The sequence below is a fragment of the Calonectris borealis genome, chromosome Z (genome assembly GCF_964195595.1).
Source record: "Calonectris borealis chromosome Z, bCalBor7.hap1.2, whole genome shotgun sequence".
Lineage (NCBI taxonomy): Eukaryota > Metazoa > Chordata > Aves > Procellariiformes > Procellariidae > Calonectris > Calonectris borealis.
The window spans coordinates 23,328,162-23,351,179 of NC_134352.1; the positions used below are offsets into that span (position 1 = coordinate 23,328,162).

The 23,018-nt window shown below is 39.3% G+C and overlaps 1 protein-coding gene across 1 annotated transcript in view; it reads left to right on the forward strand.

The window, feature by feature from the left end:
- The window catches only part of EPB41L4A (erythrocyte membrane protein band 4.1 like 4A), a 135,714-nt gene that overhangs the window by 85,446 nt on the left and 27,250 nt on the right, over nt 1–23,018 (forward strand). The window contains exons 10-13 of the mRNA XM_075136683.1: nt 5,470–5,561; nt 6,522–6,599; nt 10,428–10,540; nt 18,746–18,827. Of these exons, the coding sequence (XP_074992784.1) occupies nt 5,470–5,561; nt 6,522–6,599; nt 10,428–10,540; nt 18,746–18,827 (365 nt within the window). The remainder of the gene's footprint in view (nt 1–5,469; nt 5,562–6,521; nt 6,600–10,427; nt 10,541–18,745; nt 18,828–23,018) is intronic.

Consider the following 23,018-nt stretch of genomic DNA (forward strand, 5'->3'; position numbering starts at 1 on the left):
CCACTTTCTGAGCCATCGTAGGAGGATTGTAAGATTGGTTCAAGGCTTGATAGCAAAATCTTCAGTAATGAACATTTTTGAAGGAGAACTAGGATTAAAAGTCCTGCATAAACTTAAATTCATTGCCACTAAGGTGTCACTGGAAGTTTTTTTTTGTAAGTTCTTCTTTAGTCTTTTTTTTAATGAGTCTAATACGAGACTGAGATATGTTTGTTTCAATCTTGACATGCTTTATGCAAACTGGCACAGCATTATTAATTTTAATTCCCGACTTGTATAATGTTCTTAAAGATTGACCTTGTGTAACCAGTAATAATACATTGTCTGTTACATAAGCTAAGATTGGTATGCATTATGTAAATATATAAAGACAGAATATTTCCTGTTGGAGTTAACAATTGATAGTGTCCAGGTATGTGCCTAACCTGGCAAAGAATAATGTTGGGAAGCAGTAGCTTCAGAGCTAGTGTTAGTATTTCTGTTACATGTACATGCACGTGTCTTACATGTACATGCAGTGTGCTCTGTAATGGCATATAGTCTCTCCTTATACTATATTAATATTTAGTGTGACTAGGAAGAGTGGTGTGTGCTGGCAGGGATCCTACTGTGGTTTTGGGTTTGGGTTTTTCTTCTTCTTCATTTTCTGAGCCTGGATTGGTGGGAACCAATATATATCTTGTCATAAATTACAGCAGCTAAAGCCTGCTCTGAATCACAGGTTTTCAAGACGGTTTTGATCTGTGGATGGGTGCAGTGCTCCACGCAATGGGTGTAACTCTACTGACAGTGCCCCTCGTCCATGAAACTTCACAAACAAGGGATCTTCTGGCCCCCAGAGGGAAGAACTGTCATTTTAAGTGTGTATCTTCTCTTCCAGGCGGACTTGAGCTTGCCTTGAGCTAGCTGGGTGCAAAGCAGCTCTGAGCTTGAAGGCTGTGTAGTCACGCTGGCGTGGCAGAGCGAGCTGGGAGCTGTTTGCAAAGGGCAGTGTGGGCACTCCTGAACGAGTATGTCAGCTCTAGCAGTTCCAGAGGCATTTTGTGGTTAGGTAGAGCAGTGACCCCTCTGACTTGTCTCCTTTGAAGGCATTAGTAACATGCTTTCAGTCTTCCAGTTAAGTGGTGGGGGTTATGGTGGAGCTCCATACCAATTACCAGCTCTTTAGCGGAGATCTCAAAGGCCCTGCCAGATCAGTCTTCTGGCTGATTTGAGAAGCAGCATAAAACAGCTAAGGGCAGCTGCACGTTTGAGTGCCCGTCTATTTGTAATCTTGTAGTATAGTTAAGCTATCTGCATCCCCTGTGCTAGTCTCTCTCTCCTCCCATGGGTAAAATGGCGGTGAGACTATGGCAGTGTGAGCTTTAGCATGTTTTGGAGACTGCAGGACAAGCTTTTAAAGCATTTAGAAGGAGAGGAATATTTTATGTTTGTGCTCACAGTTTTTTAGTGTCTTGCCTTTTTCAGGATTAGGAGAAGGTAGCCAAAGAGCTAGGTGCTGCTGCCTGTCCTTCTGCAGCCTCTGGCCACGTGGTCCCGCCCCCTCCCTTGCTGGTGCAAGGCACAGATGTGATCAAAAATCACCGTACAAAAATAAGTGGTTTTCTGCTTGTTTGGTAAGCACAACTGGCTTCCTGAAAGAAATAGACAAACACCAAAGCTGGTTCAAAGGAGAGGGGAGATCTTCAGAGTGTGCAGACGACCAGGACCGCTCTGGACGCAGTGAGCCATCACGGTTTACGATGCCTCACCTTTAGTACACTGGGCACTCCGAAAGCAACAGGATGAGTAGCAGGGAGTAGCTTGTGAGGCACCAAACAACACTGAATGAGTTTGGAATTGTCATTTCCTATAAATCATTAGTAAAAGTACAATGGGTCTTTGTTTCTTTTGGTTCAAATATATGAGAATAATAAGGAAAAAAACCCAGCTAACTCTCACTACTTGTAAGAAATTACGATTGTTCAAGATGCTAAAAATGTTGCCTTTATTAGAAACAAAAGTTCATGGTGTTAACAGGTAAAGTCATCCTTGCTTTACCTATACAAATCAATTTATTCCCTTAGGGGAGAAAGATTAAACCTGGAGGATATTACTGCCTTCAATACTGCTTAATTTTTACATATGCGTTTATAAATCGTGAGGGTAATCACAATACTCTTGCAAGCCTTAAAAAGTCTTAAAAAGTAAATGAAGGAAGTGCTAAACCTAGATATGCTGTATGCATGTCATATTGGACTTAGTTGCAGTAAGTTACTGAATCCTTTCACAGAAAAGGTAAAAAACGGTAAAAAACCTGTGAATTGTCTCCTCTGTGTTGGTGAAAGACCTTGGAGATGAATGTTTTAGGCTTGCTTTCTCTCTCTTTAGTAAAATTTAACTGTGCTATTTGACTTATTACAAGCATCCATTCTGAGGCAATAGTTTTCAGACATGTGCTACTTCTTCTTATTCAAATAAATAAACCTCAGTGTGTTATCAGAAGGCTTGTTGGTCTGTCCCCTGATTTTTAGGCAGTTGTTTCATTTTCCAAATCTGAATTCCCTGACTTGTTGATAAATTGGATCTATAGGGCTATGCTGTTTTTTCCCAAGTGCCTTTGATCACTGCATTCTAAGTATGGATGTTTCAGCACGTGGTTAATCATAAAAATCTTTTTCTTACCAGCTGAGATGAGCTTTCTTCCACCTTAGAAAATAATGCCTTCCAATGATGGAATCAGTAATGTTTGCTGGTCAGATCTTTCAATCATATGGCAATGTAGCTATACTGTCCCTCTTTTAGTCACTTACTGATTTTCATGTGTAATGTGCCATTTGTTCTATATATGGGAAAATTCTAAAACTTTAACTTAAAAAAAGAAGAAAAAATGGACAAATAGAACCTTTTCCCTGATGGGAATCTTTTGCTGATTTTCAGTGGCATTTGAACTGGGCCAATAGTAAGATACGGCAGAAACACCTTATTTTAAAAAGTCTCTAAAAAAAACCCAAACACCCCTGGCTTCTCTTCGCCCCTCCCTTCCCCCAACCCACAAACTCTCTCCTCTGAGGTTATGTAGTTAAATAAATTTAAGTGCAGCAGAAGATTCTTTGCCTAAAAGTAAGATTTAGGAGTGGGCAAAGAAGGAGCAAGATCCTGCATATTAAAAGTGAGTCACTGAGTTCTTTCCTAACAGAAGTTAAATTGACTCATCATATGGCATAAAGTTTGCAATACCACAGGCCTGATCTGATATTATTCTTTAAAAGTGCATTGGTGACTGTAGTTGTGTGGGTTTATATGAAATCACATCAGATGACAGTCTGATCTAGAAATTGTAATATAAATTAAATCATCGAATCTGAAGCTATGTTTCTGTTATGTGTAAAATAAGCAAACGAAAAGTACCCCTTGACATGTCTTCTTTAAAACTTTAAAAATGTAAAATGCAGTATGATCTTACAGTGGGTAGACTCTTGTTTCTGGTTGCCAAAGGAGCAAAAACAATATGGTTACTCTTGAAAATTCTAATACAAATAGATTTTTCTCCTTGACAATCTTCAAGATTCTCCAGGAAGGTTTTTTCTTCTTTTTTCCCCAGTTACTTAGATTTTTTTTCTGTTTTAGAAGAGCTTCAGTTTTTAAGTTTCTGGTTTTACTTTTTATAAATTAAACTTGTTTTTGCTCCAAGTTAAACGCTTGTGATTCCTGGAGAGAGATGAAGATCCCTGTCAAGCCTGAAATTGTATTTTAAGGAAATGTAGGAATATATTTATGGGACTAATCTACTATATAACCATTTTATGCTACGCACAGCAATCTCAGATAAATCCTAATTTTCAGTATTCTCAGTGGCCATAGGTCTTACTGTACTCTTTTCTTGCTGTGATGCCCTAGAGAGGAAAAGGTGCTTTTGAGAGAAGACTAGAGGATGATTTTCATTCCTTGGATATTCCATGGGACTGTTCCAGCCAGCCATTAAACTCACTAAAATAATCCATGGGAGAAAATAAGCTCATGTGTATATCTCCAATTCATTTTTTATGTGTGTTTTTTTTTTTTTTTTTTTTGTCAGGGAATGAAATCTAATTGTTCTAGCCACAAGTGGAAAGTTCTGTCATTGTTACTATTATTTACTTCAAGGTAGAGGAAAGGCTGCTTGAGCAGGTAATTTGTGATTTTGTGAGGCTGCCTGACAGCCATTAAGAGAGATATAATTGGTTTTTGTTAGAGGTGGAATTTTGAGTTCTAGAGAACATACTGTTCACAGTTCACAGTTTGCGAGGTGCTTGCAGGTCACCATACCTCATTAAATGAAGAGTATGAGAAACTTGCCAGAACTCTTTACCTACTATGCATGGCACTGCAGAAGTATAACTAACGCAAGGGCATCAATTTCCTAAAATCAGCTGCCGAAAGTGGTATGAATCATACCCCCTTTGTAATTCACGTATCGGGGAAATGGTTTTAGGACTCAGTTTTGTAGCAGACGGTATCGTACCACGCTGAGGATTCACACTGAAGTTAGTGGGACTGCTCGTTCTTTGTGCAAATCACAGATATAAAACTGAGCGCTTCATTTTACTGAGTGACAGATATATGGAAGTGTATTTTATGTGAACATATTTGAATGTTTAGCTTGTTGTAAACAAGCAGTGTCATGTGTCTGTTGCTTCTTCTTGTCTGTTGGAAGTATTTTGTAGTTTGTATGTGTCTGACTTCTCTTTAATCTCTCTCTGCCTTTTTCTCATGTCTACTGTACTGACTGCCAGTTTCCAGTGATTAGGTTTTAAGCTTTGAATATTCTTCTTTGTGTCTTCCGTAAGAGATTTTAAGGAGGATTTTATGGCTTTTACCTTTGACCTTTTTCCTAGTATTTTGAATTATTCTGAAGTTAGCTAATTTTTTTTTTTTTTAAAAATCTTTCCTTCCTCTCATCTTTTTTATTTCCAGTTTTACCTTGATTCTTCTCTACATTATTGTTTTGTGCATTTTCTCTCTGTGGTGTTGCTTCATATTAGTTTATCACAAATCTTGAGTTTCTTTCTTTCACTTATTTTTGCCTTTTTGTATACTGTTGAAAAGAGCCTTGGGAATATATTTTTACTTGACATCTGAGGTGCAGTTTCAGAAAACATCAGAAACATGCTATTTGAAAAAAACCTTGTGCTTTTTAATTAGGAAAAAAGCTGATATCTACGAACAAGAATGAAGGAACAGAAGTGTATCAATAATCTCCTGTCTCTTCTGTATTTCTGTATCTAAGGAATTGATTCTTTAATTAATTGTTTTGAAGCAATGAGAAACAAAAAAGAAAACTGCTTTTAAATGAAGAATTCTATAGAATTATAGAACCTGCTTTTCTTCATACTGATGTCTTTTCTTATGTGCATTGATATGAGATGTTCTTGTGTTCAGTAAATGAAGATTCACTTCATTGGCAGAATTCCTCCCTAACAATATTGATTTGTTTTGTTTTGTTTTCAGTGCAATGAAACTTCCTTCTTTTTTGAAGCACGTAACAAGATCACATGCAAACATCTCTGGAAATGCTGTGTAGAATATCATACATTTTTCAGGTGAGTGATGCAGAAGTTACGGTTTCGTTACCAAAAGGAGGGAGACTATATTGAGTGAGAAGCTTGTTATACCTACAGAGTGGTATAACACAGGCTGGCTGCCTGGAAACACATTTTTGCTCTTGGTTACAGAACGCTCTTAAAAGCTGACGCCTTCCCTTTTCTTGCAATGATGTGAAACAGTAATTTTAAAATTACTGTTAATTTTCAGTAGTTCGGTGGTTTCTTTTGTCTTAGAATTCTTTTTGAAACAGTATCTCAGGTTGCATAAAGTAGGCTTTAACAGAAGTATCCACAAATGTATTTAAGGATTTAAGCTGCCATATACATTTTTATGTATTTAACCATCAAATTTTCTGTAGCAGCATTGACTTGAGTGAGGTCTTTGGATTTCAGATATTACTATTTCCTACAATGCCCAGAAATTTTGTGTTTTCATAGAAAGACTCATTGAATTTCCATAATGTTTTGCTTACTTATTGAAGTGTATAAAGTGTTTCCAATATTACACATCTCAAAACACTTTCTTTTACTGTTGCAAAAACACTAACAGAAATGTGCAAGGGTGTCTAGCTAGGAACTGGTCGATGGGATGCTTGGGGCTGGCTTTAGCAGTGCTGTAAATGAGTAAGCTCAGAATCCCTCCTGCAGTCTCATTACTGTGGCATGATGTTTTTGCCTGCTCCTGTGAAATATTAAGCGAAAGGCTGCTGTGGCCAGCAGTTTACAGTAGACCTTGAAATAAAGAGGCGTGTAGTCAAAAGAGGAGGGCATAAAAATACGGCTTTGTGGAGCTCTCAACCCCATAAGAGTCTGCCTGGAGGTAGGGATGAAGAGGAACTAGCAGAAAATTATTTTTTTGGAACCTGAAGTTTGTATTTCACTTTTCTTGGGAAGAGGGCTGTAATTGAGACCTATCTATGTAACTTACTCTGTTGTTTTATTTTTCAAACTACGTAGAGTGCCAGAGAATGAATCAAACTCTCTGTCAAGAAAATTCAGCAAGTTTGGATCCATAGGTTATAAACATCGGTACAGGTGAATTTATTTCATTGTTTAAACTTCAATTAATTCCTTCTCCATTCCTTCTTTTCTCCTCTTTTCTTCCAATGAAAGAAAAACCCCACCCAGACTATGACTCAGAGCCGTTCTGCTGACGAAGCATGAATCAGGGCCATTTTAACAGACTCCCTTTGGGAGTCTGGCAGTTTTGGGACAAACGTGAGTTACCTCTCATTCTCCAGATCCCCAGAGTTTGCTAGGGCCTGCTGTAGCCCTGTGAGAGCAGCCTTGGCAATGCTTTAAGTCAAAATCTCCTTCTAAGTCCTGAAATTATGTTCATGTCCTAAAGGGTTTTTCCTGACAACTGGGGAATACCAAAACGAGGAGGTGTGTTGGCTGCCGCCTTTCTTCTGGGAATTAGCAAAGGGTTGGTGCGAAGAAGTGTATGAAGTCTGTAACTGTGATGCCTTTCTTTACAGCTGCAGTTGAGCTATGGCAAGGGCTCTTGATGCAAATGGTTATGTCTAATCCTGTAGCAGTACTGCTGGTGCAGTACTGTTGATTTAAGAATAAAAATGAGGGCAGATCTCAAGGGAGATGGGGGTATCTTTTCTAACTGGAATAGCTGGCAAAATTGGGTAAGCATTCAAGGCCGCAAGCCTTGAAAGATGCAGTAAACTTCAGACTAAGGGTGTGTAGGGGGCACTTGGTCTCAGTTTTGGCCTGAGTTAACCAAGCAGACAGTGTGACATAAAGGGCAATTAATACTGTCATACAGAGGGAGATGTGGCAGGGAGAGTGGGCTTAAAATCCTCTAGTTGCTCTGCCACAAAAGGACTAGTAGAATATAAGATGTAGTTAAAATTGTAAAATGTCAGAAACCATATAGTTTTTACTGAGTTTTATTGAGACTTTATGTTTTTAAGTCTGTTGAAATGACAGGGTCTTTGTCTAGTGAGTAAGGCACTTGATTTGGCAATTGGTGACCACTGTTTTAAATCCAATTCTGTCCCATAGGCTGAGCAATTTTGAGCCCAATAACGTACAGTCTGATTTTTAGAATTGCTTTAGAGTTGCATATTCAGTGAACTTGAAAGGGAGGGCGGAAAGCAGCAAATGAAAACCACGTCTGAAATCCAGGCCCCTTTCTTTTTCCATTTTCATTTTCCCTAGTGGTCAAGTGGGGATGAAAATGGTTTTAAATCTTTTGTAGTTATTTTGAAGCTGCTGGGTGAAAAGGCCCTATTTACTGTAATGGCAAATAGAACAGGTTTGTTTAGGTTTATTTTTGGCTTGTTTGTCTGTCTCTCCTTCCTGTCTGTATTTCCACCATCACTCAAGAAATACATGGATCATAATGGGTAAGGCTGACAATCATTGGTTAGGTAGTTCTTTGTCACTGCCTCTTAGGAAGACTTCTCTAAAACCAAGAAAACCATAACCTCCAATTTCTCTAGCAGCTGCTGGATTGGAGTTAGTATCTGTGGTAGGTACCAATAGCAGTGTGTAATAGTAGCTCTATTACACTTACTGTCAGTCAATCAGAATTCATAGTCAACTGTCTGTTGCCCTTGGATGTAAGATCTTGCTGGCAAGGAAGGTGTTACTGATGGAGATGACTATGCTGAGCGTGAGCTCATGTGACTAAATCTCGACTGTCTCCAGCCAGGATCACTGGTGTGTTTCTGTCCCATCTTCTTCAACCTATTTCATAATAATCCAGGTTATTTGGGTTATCACGTTATCTGGCATGATCCAGGTTCTTCTTACTGTAAATAATAGGGGAATGATTGTACCGCCTTTGGGGTTTCTAGCTGGACCCTGACCCATATAACCTCATCTGTGAAACTGGATAGGAGTTCAGTGGATTCCTGCCAGAGTACTGGCAGATGAGAGTTTCCTCTGTTGGACCATTTCAGCAGATTGGAGCAGGGCACTGGTGCTGGGAAGGAGAAAGCTTTGTACTTACCAGGACCTTCCAATCAATTCTAAAAAAATACGACGAAGCAGTTAACTACATTTGAGTTATTCCTGCTGGTGATGCATTTAAGTTTGTCTCCTTTTTTAAGAAGTTTCGAAGGTGATCTGTGATATGGATTGCCATGTTGGGATGATAGTCATTGCTGACAGCTATGTTTATAATGTTAGTTTTGCCTAGAACGCTAGATTAAAGTATATATTTCCCTTCCAGTTTGAAGTGTTCCCTGTTTTGCTGCAGCAATTCTTGAGGACTGCCCCTGACCTGAGTGGATGTTATAGTAAACGGGGGTTGTGACATCTAGTTGCACCATATTGATTATACAGTGTTAATGATAAATAGTGATAATCAATTGGTGTTTGACATGTTAACTCTCATCTTGGAATTCAGAGCAGCATTTTCATGTGTTTCAAGAATCTTCTCTTTGCTTATCCATCAGGTTTGATTGTCTTCCCTCTTTGCCTTTGGTCCCTGTTGTAGCACCAAAAGCAGTGACAGTGTTGTGTATCTGTATACATCATTAGCTCAAAGCAGAAACCATAATCCCACTGTTTGACTGTGTATGTAAAGGATGTAAGGGGACCATAATATTATCTTTTGGCTTTTTTTCCTTTGTTTTTTTTTAAAAACTTCTAGGTACTTCTCATTAGGTGGGAGACAGTTTTCAGGAAAGCAATTTCCTTGTCTTAAGATCAGATGCTTTGGTTAATATGTGTAGGTGTTCGTGTGAGTGGAAGGTCTTATCCCCAGATGTTTTGTTAAAACTGCTCCTGGAATTTGCAAGCCTGGCATGGTTGCCGAACTTAAAAGTTGAGTAGAATTGTTTTCTGGGTAACTTGGGAGCAAAAAACCCATTAAACTGAATATCAAAAAACAGCATTACTGTGATGTAATTTTAGAATTTTTTTTTTTTTTGTCATTTAAGTCTGTTACAAATTTTGAGGAGATAAAAATTCTGCAGTGCTGACTACCCTTGTGGAGCTGTTGATGAAAATACAGTCATCCTAGTGGAGTCTATTCGCATAACTCAGAAAATCTACGTATGTAATGCCTGTATAGTTGCTTGGCACTTGTTAGTATGGTATCTGTTTACTTCTAAGTCATCGAACTGCAGGTGTTTAAGCAACTGGGAGTTAACTTCTCTTGTGTAGTAAGTTTCCAGAAGCAAACATGGAGTTTTGGGGAGGAATATGAGGCCTGTTTTCCATTTTTGTTATCAACACTTTATTCAGCTTAGTTACAGTGAGAAGAACATTAAAATGAGCATAAAAGAATTTATTTAAACTTAATAACTTATTTAAATTATGCAATGAAGAAAAGCCTTACTGTAAACGGGAATCAGGACTTCTACTCAATTTATGACCATTTGGGCCTGTGCTAGTGAGAGTACTTTATTACAGTTTGCTTTGCGTGGGGTTTTCCATGTCCTTTAGGCTGTCATTCCACATGGCAGAGAAGCAGGCCCTTACTAACTGGAACTGAACAATGTTAAATATGTGTTTTCCTGAGATAAAAACTTACAGAAAGAATTGTGGAAGTAATCAAATTATTTAAGAAAATCTTATGTTAGAATATTCGAATATACAAAAGGTCAGACTATCTTAGCCTCTTCCTAATAAACGAGCATTTTGTTTTAGTTGCTTACCTCCTCCTGAAAATACCCAATATAGAAGAGATTGGCACAATCTGTTCATGATTCTGCCAATGACTGATTCAAAACAAAAGTCAGGGTAGCGCTACTCTGCAGGAGAACCAGAGCTGGGATGAAAAGTGAATAGCTAACAAAACATGCTGCCCAAACACCATGCATTTTTTTCAGTCTAAAGATCCCTGTTTCTTTGATCATTTTTCCAAGTGTTTTCCCATGATTTTGTTGTGTTTTCAAGTGGCAGGACACCTTTGCAAATGGCCAGAGACCCTTCTGTGCAGCTCCCGCGGCCTGACCAGTGCATTGAAAGAAGCCGCAGCAAGACTTACCCCAAAAGAACACAACAGACCGGTAAGTCCTCTGCTGGCCTGTGGAGAGATGTCTTCTTTGGTCTTTGCTTCATTTCTTTTTCAAGAGGCAACTCAGAACTGTTGCAGTGTCCTCAAGGATCTCTCAGAATGGATTCTCTCTTTTGCCTTTGGTCAGTATTTATACCTAACCTTAACTGGATCTAAAAACTCCACCTTTGGTGGATAAAAGTAAAAGAGGTGGTGTGGATCAAACATGATAAAACCCCATGTTTGTAGATCTAATGTAAAGTATGAAAGAGAAGTTTGAAAACAAGCAGTGACAACGTGTTTTTTCAGGAGTCCTGTCTCTTGCTAAAGAATTTTATACTTGTGTGTCTTGGTTGGTATCCCATAATTCCAGCTGCTTGACCCAAGGTGTCTCTCTTGCACATCCTCCTCCCAGTTCAAGGGCAGTATCCCTTTATTTTGATATTAAGCAGAACAGAAGCTAGTGCCATGCCCTCTGCAATTTAACATGCTTCACTGTGAGCTGGAAACCTATTCTGCATGCTGAAGATGTCAGGGGAAGCTGGAAGTTTTTACAGGTGTTAGAGGAAACATACAAGATTAAGCACGGATTACAGGAGTCATGCCCAGAATAACGGATGTTTCCTGACATTTAGTAATAGAGGCAAGAAGCTTTTCTAATGTCAAGCTCCAGTTCTACATGTGATGACATGCATACGCTTAGCTTCATCTATGACAGCAGTCATGCAGATTTCAGTCGAACTCGTGCATGGAGTTAAGTATATATATGTATGTGTGTTAGCAGTTCGAGAAAAAGCTTGTCTGGCCTTCAAAATGTAAGCAAGATTTCTGTTTATCATGGGTTGGTACAGTATTACAAACTTTTCAGAGTCCCCATTTTTAAAAAGAGAGCAGGTATATACATCTGGAAACCTCCCATGTTTATTCTGGATGCTGTCTTTTGACTCAGAAACAAAGCTGATGTGTTCTGCCTTTTAGCTGCAGTGGGTCTTGAAGTGTAGTGTAATTAAAAGTATTACCCTTGGAAAATACAAGCAGTTTACAACAGATTTTTTTTTTATTTATTTTATTTAGTTAAGTATAAGAGGAGAAGGATTGCTTTGCTTTCTGATTATAGTATCATTTTGTTGTGTCTGCAGTTGTCAGTGAGTGCCTAAGAGGACAAGAAGCTGTTCACTCTTGAACCTAGTAGTGGCTTAAGACTTTCGTTCAGCTGGACTTTCCCAGTCTTAGGGTGGTAGTTCAAGATGAACAGCATTTCCCACCTCATTAGTCCCCAGTTCCGTTGTGCAGAAAGTTGTGGGACTATTCAGAGGTAAACTTGTCAGCTGAAACTCAGCCCTTAGTTGGAAATAATGTTAGCCTTAGCGCACGCAGTGAAAGTCAGTCTATATTGCTGCAAGGGTGTGCTTGTTGATTGTTTTGAGTCTCTTTGACTGGAATTGTGAGGAAAACTGAAACCATCCCATGGCCTGTTCTGCTGATGTAACGTGATGCAGAATTCTCTGCGCAACACGTATTTGTTTTTTTGGTGGATTTAAATACTTTGTTTTGCTTTAAAGTAAAAAGGCTGCTTTTTCACCATCTTACTCATATGTATTTGTGTAATCTGTATCCCCCATCTGGATTGTTTTGCTTTTAATGCAACCTAATTGATTACCCATGTGTTCCAAGTGTGCAGTCTTTTTCCACTGGGGTAGGCGTATTACCTCAAATGATTTTCAAATTAAATGAATTTGTTTTGTTTCCCACTTAAAATATGGATTAAAGGAAGAGAGCTATGTTATTCAAATTCCATCTTTCACTATAAATGAGCATATTTTTTATTCTTTATTTTTTTGACTTTATATTTGGGTATTCACAATGATAAACATCTAGTACTCTTTCTCCATTTGAATGGGCTTTTAGATGCTGAAGGCAGACTAACGCTACTTCTCCTCCATGTGTCAGGCACCAGTGACAGTCTGTTGCATGTCACTAGGAGAAATCCACCCCTTTTCACCTACACTGGTTCTTGGATATAGCAAAGTCCATTTCACACAATAAATAAGTCTGTTTGATGTATTTTAAGCATTACTTATTTAAAAATACTAATCCAATGTAGATTTTACTTTTACAGAATAATTTTTATCTCAGAAATGAGCCTGGTGGTGTAAACAGTCTTATGAGTTACTTAAACTTTCCCTTACTGAAATGTTTGAGAGAATAATATGACTTTTTTTTTTAAAATAACTATTCCTTTTGCATAATGAGATTATGCCGATGGTTGTCATTGATGGCTAGTGCTTTGTTCTTAATTTTGAGTTTCTGGTATGGTGTAAGATGATTAAGTATGCCTTGTTCAACGTTTTAAACAGGGTGATTTTAGTTTGCATGTATTACATATTTCTTAAGGTGTTTTCTGCCAAATGCCACTTAAATTAGGATCCAGTTGGACATGGCTTATAATTTACCTTTTTGGAATGAAAAGCAGAGTTCCATTTATTCTCCCAAAACCCAAAAGCCAGTAAAAACTCATAAATAGTCCTTATGCAGTATCTTCCTTCCACCTTCTCCAAGTTCAGGATCTTTCCTCACCTGCTTCTTTACTTTTTTTCCTTGTCTTAAGATTGCAAAGTTAAGTGCATGAAAAGCTTCCTTTCTGCAGCCAGTTCAATTGGCCATTCTGGTTTTGGGGTTTTTTTTTTATCTATTGCTGCCAGTAATGAGACCAGCCACAGCAGTGGGTTTGGGGGCAATTAGGTGAACCCATAGCTACAAATGCACGGCTGTAGCATGTGCAGTATGCATTGCCTCCATTGCGGAGGTGTGTGTGAAGTGCTAAAGCCTCTAACCTCTGGCATCTCATTAAAATGTTTTCCCTTGTTCCTTCTTTTTGTACACATACTTTTGTCACAGTTACATAGTATGTGTTTTTTATTTTTTTTTCTGTCACCTGAAGGTAGAGGTTAGCTATCTTGCGCAGTGCTGGGCAACTAATAATGTTTCTTTGTCTCATTGGTCCATTAAAGTATACTAAAGTCATTAGGACTGCAGCCAGTTGGTGAACTCTGGGTTAAGAGTTGGAGTAGATGCCAAGACAATGATAGAAAATACTTACTTTTATGTTTTCATTAAAAATATTTGTGCTTTAAGAGAGGGATTGAAGGATATGATATTGTGAACAGAGAGAAACTAGCTTTCTTCTATAAAAGCCACTGCCATTGACTGATTCCCCTGATAGGATAGACAGTGTAGACAGTTTAGCTTTAGCTTGGCAGATTATTTTCCTAGAATCCAGATTACAGTGGTTTAAAGTGCAGTAACCTGCCTTTTGTCACTTGCTTAATACGTTTAATATCTCAGTTGGCTTAGGGTTAGTGGAAAAATCAGACCAGGAAACTTCAATGGCTATGCCATCAATGTTTTTAAATTAGTGCGGGTTTTTTTGTGTGTGTGTTTAGGTTGACATTCAAGTTGGTGTTCAGTTGGAGAAGAGTTTTTTTGTTTTGTTCTCTAAAGTCTTATATATGAGATATGTGCGGCTTATTTCATTTGCTTATTCTCCCCATTTCATTTCAGCTGAGAGAGAGTTACAGTTGCATTTTGTTCTGGTTGCACATCATAAACTCAAACATGGAACAGGATCTCTCATTATTCTGTCTTACCCTCTTAGGGCAAGACTGATAATGTTCAGCTTTCGCAACAGTGCGTAGGGTGAAAGCGTTCATTATTCTTTTGGCTGAACGCTGCATGCGAAAAGCTCCTTGGGAACGTCCTCTCTGGACAAACATTGATGTGACCAGACCTGTCGCTGTGGGTCTGAGTTTATTGAGTGGTGGAAGACACATTGCTTAGGGTTTGTTGTTGTTTGGTAACTGAGGACTTGATTTGTCCCTGCCTTGCACGATCAGTAGTTGTATAAACGAGTGTAAAATAAGTGCTGCCACTTTGATTTAAAAGCCAGGTGGAGAATCAGGAGTGGGTATTAAAATTACAGTACTGTCTGTATTATAATAGTCCCTAAGCAATCACAGGCAGTCACAGTCCGTGCCCTGACTAACTTACATATTACCACAGACTCCTATCATTACCCTGCTTTGCCAACCTCAGTCATGGTAGCTAGAACTGTTGGTCTGGCGCATTCGAAGTCATGAATCTTTTCCCAGAAAGTTGTGAGATTGGGTTTGAAAATTAAATTTTAGAAAATGAATCTTGGGGTAATTTTATCTATTTACTTATTTATTTACCTTGAGCTTTACACTTTAAAGTTTATTTTAAGTCCTAGGTTTTGTAAAAGGACAGCTGTGACCACTTCTGCATTTCATGCATGTGGTGTGAGATGCACAAACTCTTGAGGCTACAGATTTGGAAACTAGTTTGGAAGCTAAACATTATCACAGAGTAGGCTACGCTGGCGTAGACATAGGGAAGTCCATTCATTTTTATAGGTTCTTAGTAACGCACAGTGCAAAGCATGAGGTCTTACTGCGTGTTTTCGTTTTGATCACACTATCTTCTGCTCTCATTAATAGATTTAAGTACAAACATTACTTCCAGATAACGTCAGTGAAATGGCTTTACTTGGTAAGAAACAGGCATGACAACCAAATTAGCTTGCCAGGCTCCTGAGGTTTTGGACAGTTTTGTTTTTAAAAGTGTAATAGTCTATTTAAATTGAATGCACAAATCAGCATCAAGATGGCTGTAAAAGGGAATAAAAGTGTGTGCATTCACCTTATTGGAAAAGTTCAGTGCAATGAATGCTGACAGTAACTTATCTGACAAAAGGTAAACAACCAGGAAAACCTGCTACAAGTGAGATGTTCAAGATTCCTGGCTATCTAAGGTATTTTTAAGAGGCCTATTATCTTGGTATGCAAGAAACAGTGGTATAGATAAGTTATGGCAATGGGGTTAGTGTTCGGACAGTTTTTCTGGAGTCTGTTGTTTTATATTAGGGATACTGTATCCCTAATATACAACATACAGAGTGTATGTTGGTAGAACAGTACTGCAGTTAGTAAAAGATATGTGAGGTGGAACATACTTAAAGACAATTATTACAGCTTCTGTAAGTGTGGATAGAAAGCTCCTAATTAAGCTAATTTATACAAAAGAATTGCACAGCAAGAGCTTTTTTTTTAAAAAGCAAAGCAAAGGTCCTTGTTGTGGGCAGCGGTGGAGTCAAATACAGCTAATATGAAGTCTTGTCTCAGTAAAAACCTATTTTGTATTTCTGGGTGGATTCTGCCTCTGAATGATAGTCACTGGTATGTTGTCTTTTCTTTGGTTTTCCTTCAACTAAGTACTTGTTAAAATAATAGAGTGGTAAGCAGGGAACTCAACAGTGAGAAGGAGCTGCTGCTTTTGTAAGGATTTACTAGTACTGGCTGCTCCAAAAGCTGAAATGCCCCATGTAGGCTCTGCAGCACCAGCCTCCGTGCAGGACGCTGAAGGAGTTGCAAAGGCATCGCAGACTTTCTGCGCTCGGGTGGACTGACTCTGCATGCCATAACCCCCCATCGCCTGACACCCGGAGACAACTGGGTGTCAGCAGAATGGTAAGACTATTGCCAAACATAGCGAAAGATCAGTTCTGGAGGTTGCTATTACTTTTATAGCACTTGACCCTTGGCTCTTTTTTTGGCAGTTGTTTCATAGCTATGACATGTTTTGGAGCATGAGTTCTTATTGCTCCACCAAGTTAAGAGCACTCTGAGGGGCTCAATTGAATCTACCTTACTTACACAGTAATATGTACTGAAATTATTTCCTTTGTTTGAAAAAGTCATATATTTGTTGATCTCAATACTTCTGTGGGCCAAATTACTATAGTGGGTTATTTTATCTTATGTATTTGATGGCCTAGGAAAGGCAAGCTAAATGTATCTGCATGGAAAAAATCTGGTCAGAAGCCCTGAGATATCCTTGTAGTTTAACACTTTGACCTACTCCATTTTCATTTCATTACCAGTACTTTCCTTAAAGGTGGGAAATTTCTGCTTCCTGTTCTTATGTGCTGTCATCTTTATTTATTTGTGATTTTTGACTGTAGGCATCGTTCTCTTTTTAGAGGTCAGAGGAAGAATTTTTGTAGCAGTCTTTTATGGCCTTACTGAAGATTGGGGATTCTTTTTCTGATCATTTTCACATCCACATTAATTTAAGAAAGCTTTTCGTTCAGTAATTCTGTCTTTTTACGAAGTAGGTCATAGTGGCAGTGTAGCTATTGCTTCATTCTTGAAAACAGAAAATGGGCAGATGTGCAGTGTCTGAAGAGTTGGTTGTCTCTTATTATATAAAATAGAGGATTCATTCAGAATGCCAAACTTTCCTTTCCTTTCTGTCTGTGAATCTGTGCCCATTCTGCCTTTCCTTCTTCAGAATATTCCAAATTCTTCCTAGTGCTTATGCTTGCATAAACAACAAAAACTGCCTTGAAGGAGCAAATGCAGTACGAGACAGGACCCAGGCTGCTCCCCTGCCCTGCCAGGCATTAGTCTGAAAAACTAAGTAGGGAAAGGAGTGAACTACATCATTAAAGGTGGTAAAGTCAAACACGTAAAGGGCTTGACCAAGTTGCTTAAGTGAAGGCGACTAATGCCACTTGAGACCTCCTGCAGCATATGAGGCATCTGCAGAAGACTAGCAGATGTAACCTGTAGGAGAGGCAACTGGTGGCCAGACAAGATGCCTTAGCATATCTCAAGTATTTGTGTTGAAGTAGAGGAGAGTCCAGAGACTTTGTATGTCAAAGGGGTGGTATTGAGTTGAGGGAGACTGTGGAGAAATTCTTTCTCTGAGATTGTGGAGAAAGCTGATAATGCAAAATCTTGGCACAGCTTAATTTAAGATATTACATTTTAGTTTTAGCAAACAAAAAGGTTTTGAGTTTGTACCACTATATTAACAACACTATGATGCTGTTACTTGTGCCCAGAAGACATAGCATTTTCTTGTTAGCAGTCTTACAGGCTTCAGTCAATCTGTTTCATTATCTTCAATGAACATGCTCAGAATCCTGTCCAAAGCTGATGTCCATCATCAGTGATGTTGCTTTGTCGTTTTACTTAACACCTGTTTCTGGAGGTGGTAACAGTTTTGTAAGAAATGACTGAAATTGCCAGTTAGATAGAAAGAGAATGTGTGAACTGAAGAAAAATTACAGATTAATATTAATAGCACAGCATGGAAACGAAAATTATAGCACCAGTAGGAACAAACCTGTCTTGATGATTAATATATTACTACATTCCAAGCTGAACAGAACAGTTCTTTTTTTGTTCATGGTACTGAGCTGTGTACATCTGTAGAGCATAATCTTATCATGCCACTTTGACGTTAACCCAGTATGAAATACCCAGATTCCCTTGGCCCTCAGTGCTCCTAAATCATGAATACACAAATTTGTTTCTTTGAAGCCTATTATATCTGGGCTCCAAAAGAGGGGAAAGTGCACGTTCCTTCTGCTTCTTCAGGTTCCTTTTCGTGGCTCAGGTGGGGACTTAAGTGCCAACAGCGTGAAAAATGCAGGATTAAAATGGAAAGAATATTGGGCACAAAATTGGAAACTAGGCAGATAACTTTCAAATGTTGGCCAAAAGTTTCTGAGTCATTGAAACTGATCCTTAGTGGTCTCTGTCAGAGTATTACCCTTTATTGTCTCTCTCTATTTACATTATTACATACATTATTTCTAATCCATTGATTTACAGTTATTATTTTCCTGGTCATAACTTAGGATATATTAGTGTTGTGTTGCACTCTGTTGCTAAATCAATTTAAAATGGTTCCTTAGAACAAACATACTCATCTTGCTTTACCATTGAATCTAATGATTGTTTTAGAGGCCATAGTTATTACATTGGAGATTTCTAAGCTTTTTCATACCCTGTATTCTCTTCACACCTTTCTTCTCATTGGTGACTGAGCAGGGAATTCCCTTCTGGTGGCAATAGCATAGTATCCCTGTAAGAACAACAGCTTCAAACTCCTCTGTCTCAAGTGGAGTAATGAATGTCCCCCAAGTTAAACTTTCTTGTGATGTGGTATAATTAGAAATAAGGATAAGACACAAAAGTTGATCCTTATATAATCTTAGCAAGTAGACCATGCACCAGATGTCTTGTGTATCATTTTATCTCTCATGCTGCACTGTGTTCAGTAGGTGATTATGCTGAATAGGTGTGCAAGCATATGTGCTACAGGATTGTTCTGTTTGTGGTTTTTTTTTCAGGATCTAAGAACATAAGCCAGATTACAACAAATGGGGAAAATGAAGGAACTACCAAAATTATTGCACCTTCCCCTGTGAAAAGGTACGTAGACCAGCAGTTCCCTTCCAGCTTCTAAGAGATTGTGTTTTGCGTTGGTTAGAGGAACACATTTAGAAATCATTAGTAACAGTTTATCCTGCCCTTAAGTTTAGGACTGTCTGATCTTCTGTTGACAAAGGTCAGAGAGTGTTGCTCAGTAATTAATTTTAGCAAACTCTGATCTTCTGAGGAACCTGGAACAGGGGTTCCAGGTGACACAGAGTTTGGAAACCCACAAATCAGGACAAGTTAATGGGAAGGCAAACAGTCTCAGTTTTAAATATGAAATAACCAGATAATGACCCAAGTGGCATGGGTCAGGATAGTCTTGTGAAGTCCTATGTGTCTCTCCCTGGGAGCTGTCGGCTGGCTGGCAGGGCCCTCAGGGCACGGCTCTTCAGCCTCTGCACAGGGCAAGCTCTGCTTGGGATGTGTGGGCAGGGAAGAGCTGGGCATGGCCTCTCTTCCAGCAGTGCTGTTAATCTTGCAGTCCATTACCGGTTACACCGGTAAATCCAGAACAAAAATCATGAGTGTTTGTGCCTGATCCGTAGGAGCAGTGAATTGCCAGGGCTCCTCTATACTTGCATGATCTCCGTGTTTATTATCAGTGCTGAAGTGCGCACCTCTGGTTATTTGAGAGAAGAGGCTCAGATTCAGAAAGGAGTTTATATCCCCACCCTTAATTTTAGGTGGAGTTTGGGTGCCTGAATCAAAAAAGAGTGATCTGACAAAGTAATGAGTCAAAAACTAGGCACCTAACTTTTTTGCTTAGTTGCCTGAATGTCTGTCTCTGCGTGCCCAGTAACCCTGACAGGGTTTTTTGAGCTGAGCACCTCTGGCCTTATATCTCCATTGAAGCTGTGGGCTTCACATCCTAGGTATCTGGACTGATCTCTGAAGAACGGTCTGAAAGATTTGCTGCAAATACTTGGTGGATAGTTGTTGTGGTTTAACCCGGCAGGCGGCCAAACACCACAGCCACTCACTCGCTCCTCCCCCCAGTTTATATACTGAGTATGATGTCATATGGCCAGTTTGGGTCAGCTGTCCTGGCTATGCCCCCTCCCAGCTTCTGGTGCACCTGGCAGAGCATGGGAAGCTGAAAAGTCCTTGACTACTGTAAGCACTACTTAGCAACAACTAAAACACCAGTGTGTTGTCAACATTATTCCCATCCTAAATCCAAAACACAGCACTATACCAGCTACTAGGAAGAAAACTAACTCTGTCCCAGCCAAAACCAGGACAACAGTGTTTCCTATTGCCTAATATTTGTAACAGTTGCCCCAAAAAAGAAGAGCTGAGTTTAATTGCTTCCTCAGTTTGAGGGAAATTGAATCAAATATTCTAGCCCTTAGAAAATCATACTAATCATGGGTTAAAAGAAAGTTTATAATTTTGCCACTCGGTCATGCTGAAGTTAGGCCATTGAGCAGGAAATAATACAAAGGTATATAAATACCTGCAGGGAGGGTGCAAAGAGGACGGAGCCAGGCTCTCTTCAGTGGTGCCCAGGGACAGGACCAGAGGCCACGGGCACAGACTGAAACACGAGGTTCCCTCTGAACACGAAGAAACACTTTTTCACTGTGAGGGTGACCGAGCACTGGCACAGGTTGCCCAAGGAGGTGGTGGAGTCTCCATCCTTGGAGATACTCAAGAGCCATCTGCGAATGGTCCTGGGCACCTGGCTCTAGGTGGCCTTGCTTGAGCAGGGGGTTGGACCAGATGACCTCCAGAGGACCCTGCCAAACTCAACCATTCTGTCGTTCTGTGATTTGTTAGGAGAGAGAAAGGTACAAAGCAAGAGGTACCCTTATTCCACACTGCAGAGATGATCGTATTGGGAAGGGATAGGAGCCTTTCACTACAGCTTGTAGTCCAAATGCTGTGTAGAAATTTTTAGCAATGAACTGTTAAAAAGAAACAGATAGGCAGGTTGTAGAGCAAGAACCAAAATAAGGGGCTCTCAACATGGCAGCTTCAACATTTCTGAGTTTAGTTTCTTACCTTGAAATTTAAAAGCTATTCACAGGCAGACTCTGACTGAGTCACGGTTTTAAATAGTGTTAGTCACTTCCAGCAAAAAAGTGTTGGAAGTTGTTTTTCTTGCATGCTTTCTGTTTAGAAATTGATTTGTTTTTCTCTGTGTCTCTGTCTGCACATGTAAAACACCTTTCAGATCTGCCAGGCTTGGTATGCGTGACAGGCAGCACACATACTTTGTGAAGCATTTGCAGTTTGGTAGTTTACTCCATCCTATGTAATTCTCGCATTAATTGTTAGTCATGCTTGCAAAGCATCTTTCAGCAGCTCTTACAAGCTGAGTTTTTGTAGTTTAACATCTCATTCACTGTTGAGATACGTAGTTGGTCACTTCTGCATAGGTGGTATAAATTCAAGGTAAACCATAAAACCCCCCAACAACAGTAATCTCACATGAAATTCAGATCCTAAGCTTTTCAAATACTGTGAATGAACTCAGTCCCCTTTGCAACTGTGTTCTTGGAGATAATACCAGTATCTGAAGAGCTGCCATGCTGTAGCTCTCTAGCTGCAAAGTGTGTGTCTGCTCTGAATGAATAATGACTTAGGAATCTAATGCAGTGAATTTACCTCCCAAGATCATTTCTCTCTTTCTCTTTTTTAAGATTTGAGAACACTATTTAAATTTCTTTAAGCCCAACTTCAATCTAAGTATTGTTCAGCAGTTTATGCTGTGCAAAAACAATTGTATTTTGCAATACAGGAGTGCAACGTATTTACCTGAGTTACTTGCTTAGTCTGTAGTAAGGACATATTTTTAAGCCTGGGAATAGATTGTATAGACATATGAGTCAATAATTAATGGGAGCAGTATTAAGAAAATGATTTACCTGATAAAGTGTAATTTAATTTCTTTTCCTGCTGCCTTACTGTAGCTTTGCATTTTGTTCACTGTGTGAAAATTAAATGATTAACTCAGTGACCTGTAGTAACCAAAGGCTGAGGTTAAAAGTGGATTAGTGAGCTAAGTAGCCACGATTCCTTCATAAAGCCGAGTCTATCACCTCCTGCTCTGGGCAAAGAACGCCGGCATATGTCCTCCTCTCTGTAAGCATCTGTAAAGCTTTTTTTTTTTTGCTGCTTAAGTTGCACTTTGGAAAGATACGTGGTATTAATGCTTGTAGTGGGTTGCTGTCAGTAGTATTTCTTGAAGAGCTTAGTGGAAATCAGTGTGGCTGTCTAGTTCTGTATCAGGTGAACTGCTTGTTCATGCAGAAAGAGAGCTCTAGAGATGCTGATGCAGGAAAAGCATGACTAGTCATTGGCAAGAAGATGGTTGCAAAGCATGCTCCAGCTGGAAGCCACCTTGCAGTACTTGGAGTGGCAGTGAGCAGGCTATCTAGGAGCGTTAATGGGTTGGAAGTTGTAAAACCTGACACTGTGAGAATGGAATAGAAAGAAATGGAGCATCCTGCTGTTTTTCCCCCCGTCTCCCATAGGTAGAGTGGGAGACTGGTTACAAACACTGATATATCTCTTAAGCCAGGTGACTATCTTGACTGTCCTGCTTCTTCACCTTGCAGCAGTCAGTGAAGGCAGCTCTTTCATGTTGTCAGGTCTATGCTCAGTGTCTAGCAAAAGAAAACTTAAGGAGTTACTGGGGAAGGAATGAGAAGAATATGCTACTCTATGAACCTGTGATCTGTCATGTTTTGAATAGTTATCATCCCTGCCTTTGTGGCTCCCATCTTAAAGAAGGTACTGTAGACCTGGAAAAATGATAGAGAACTATGATGAGGGTAATCAGAGGTATGTGGTGACTCCTATACTGGGAGAGGTTAAATTGTAATTCTTTCACTTGGAAAAGAGATGAGACATTTGTTAAAAATGTATTAAAAAAATTATGGGGTGGAGTTTGTGATTAGGGAACCATCATTCATAGGGCTTATTTTCTTTCTCTAAGTACAGAACTAGCGAGGAACACAGCATGAAAGTTTTGAACCAGGTGGAACAAAATGAAATAATCGTTTGTGCCATTGTAAAATACTGGAGCACACTGCTACCAGGCACTATTTATGCCAAAAATTCAAAAATGTTCAAGAGGTGTTTAAGTAAATCCATGGAAGAATGTTCCATCAAGAGATATGTAGAATGAAAAGCAGATGAAGCCTCTGGTTCAATAATCTGTTAACTGCATATTGTGGA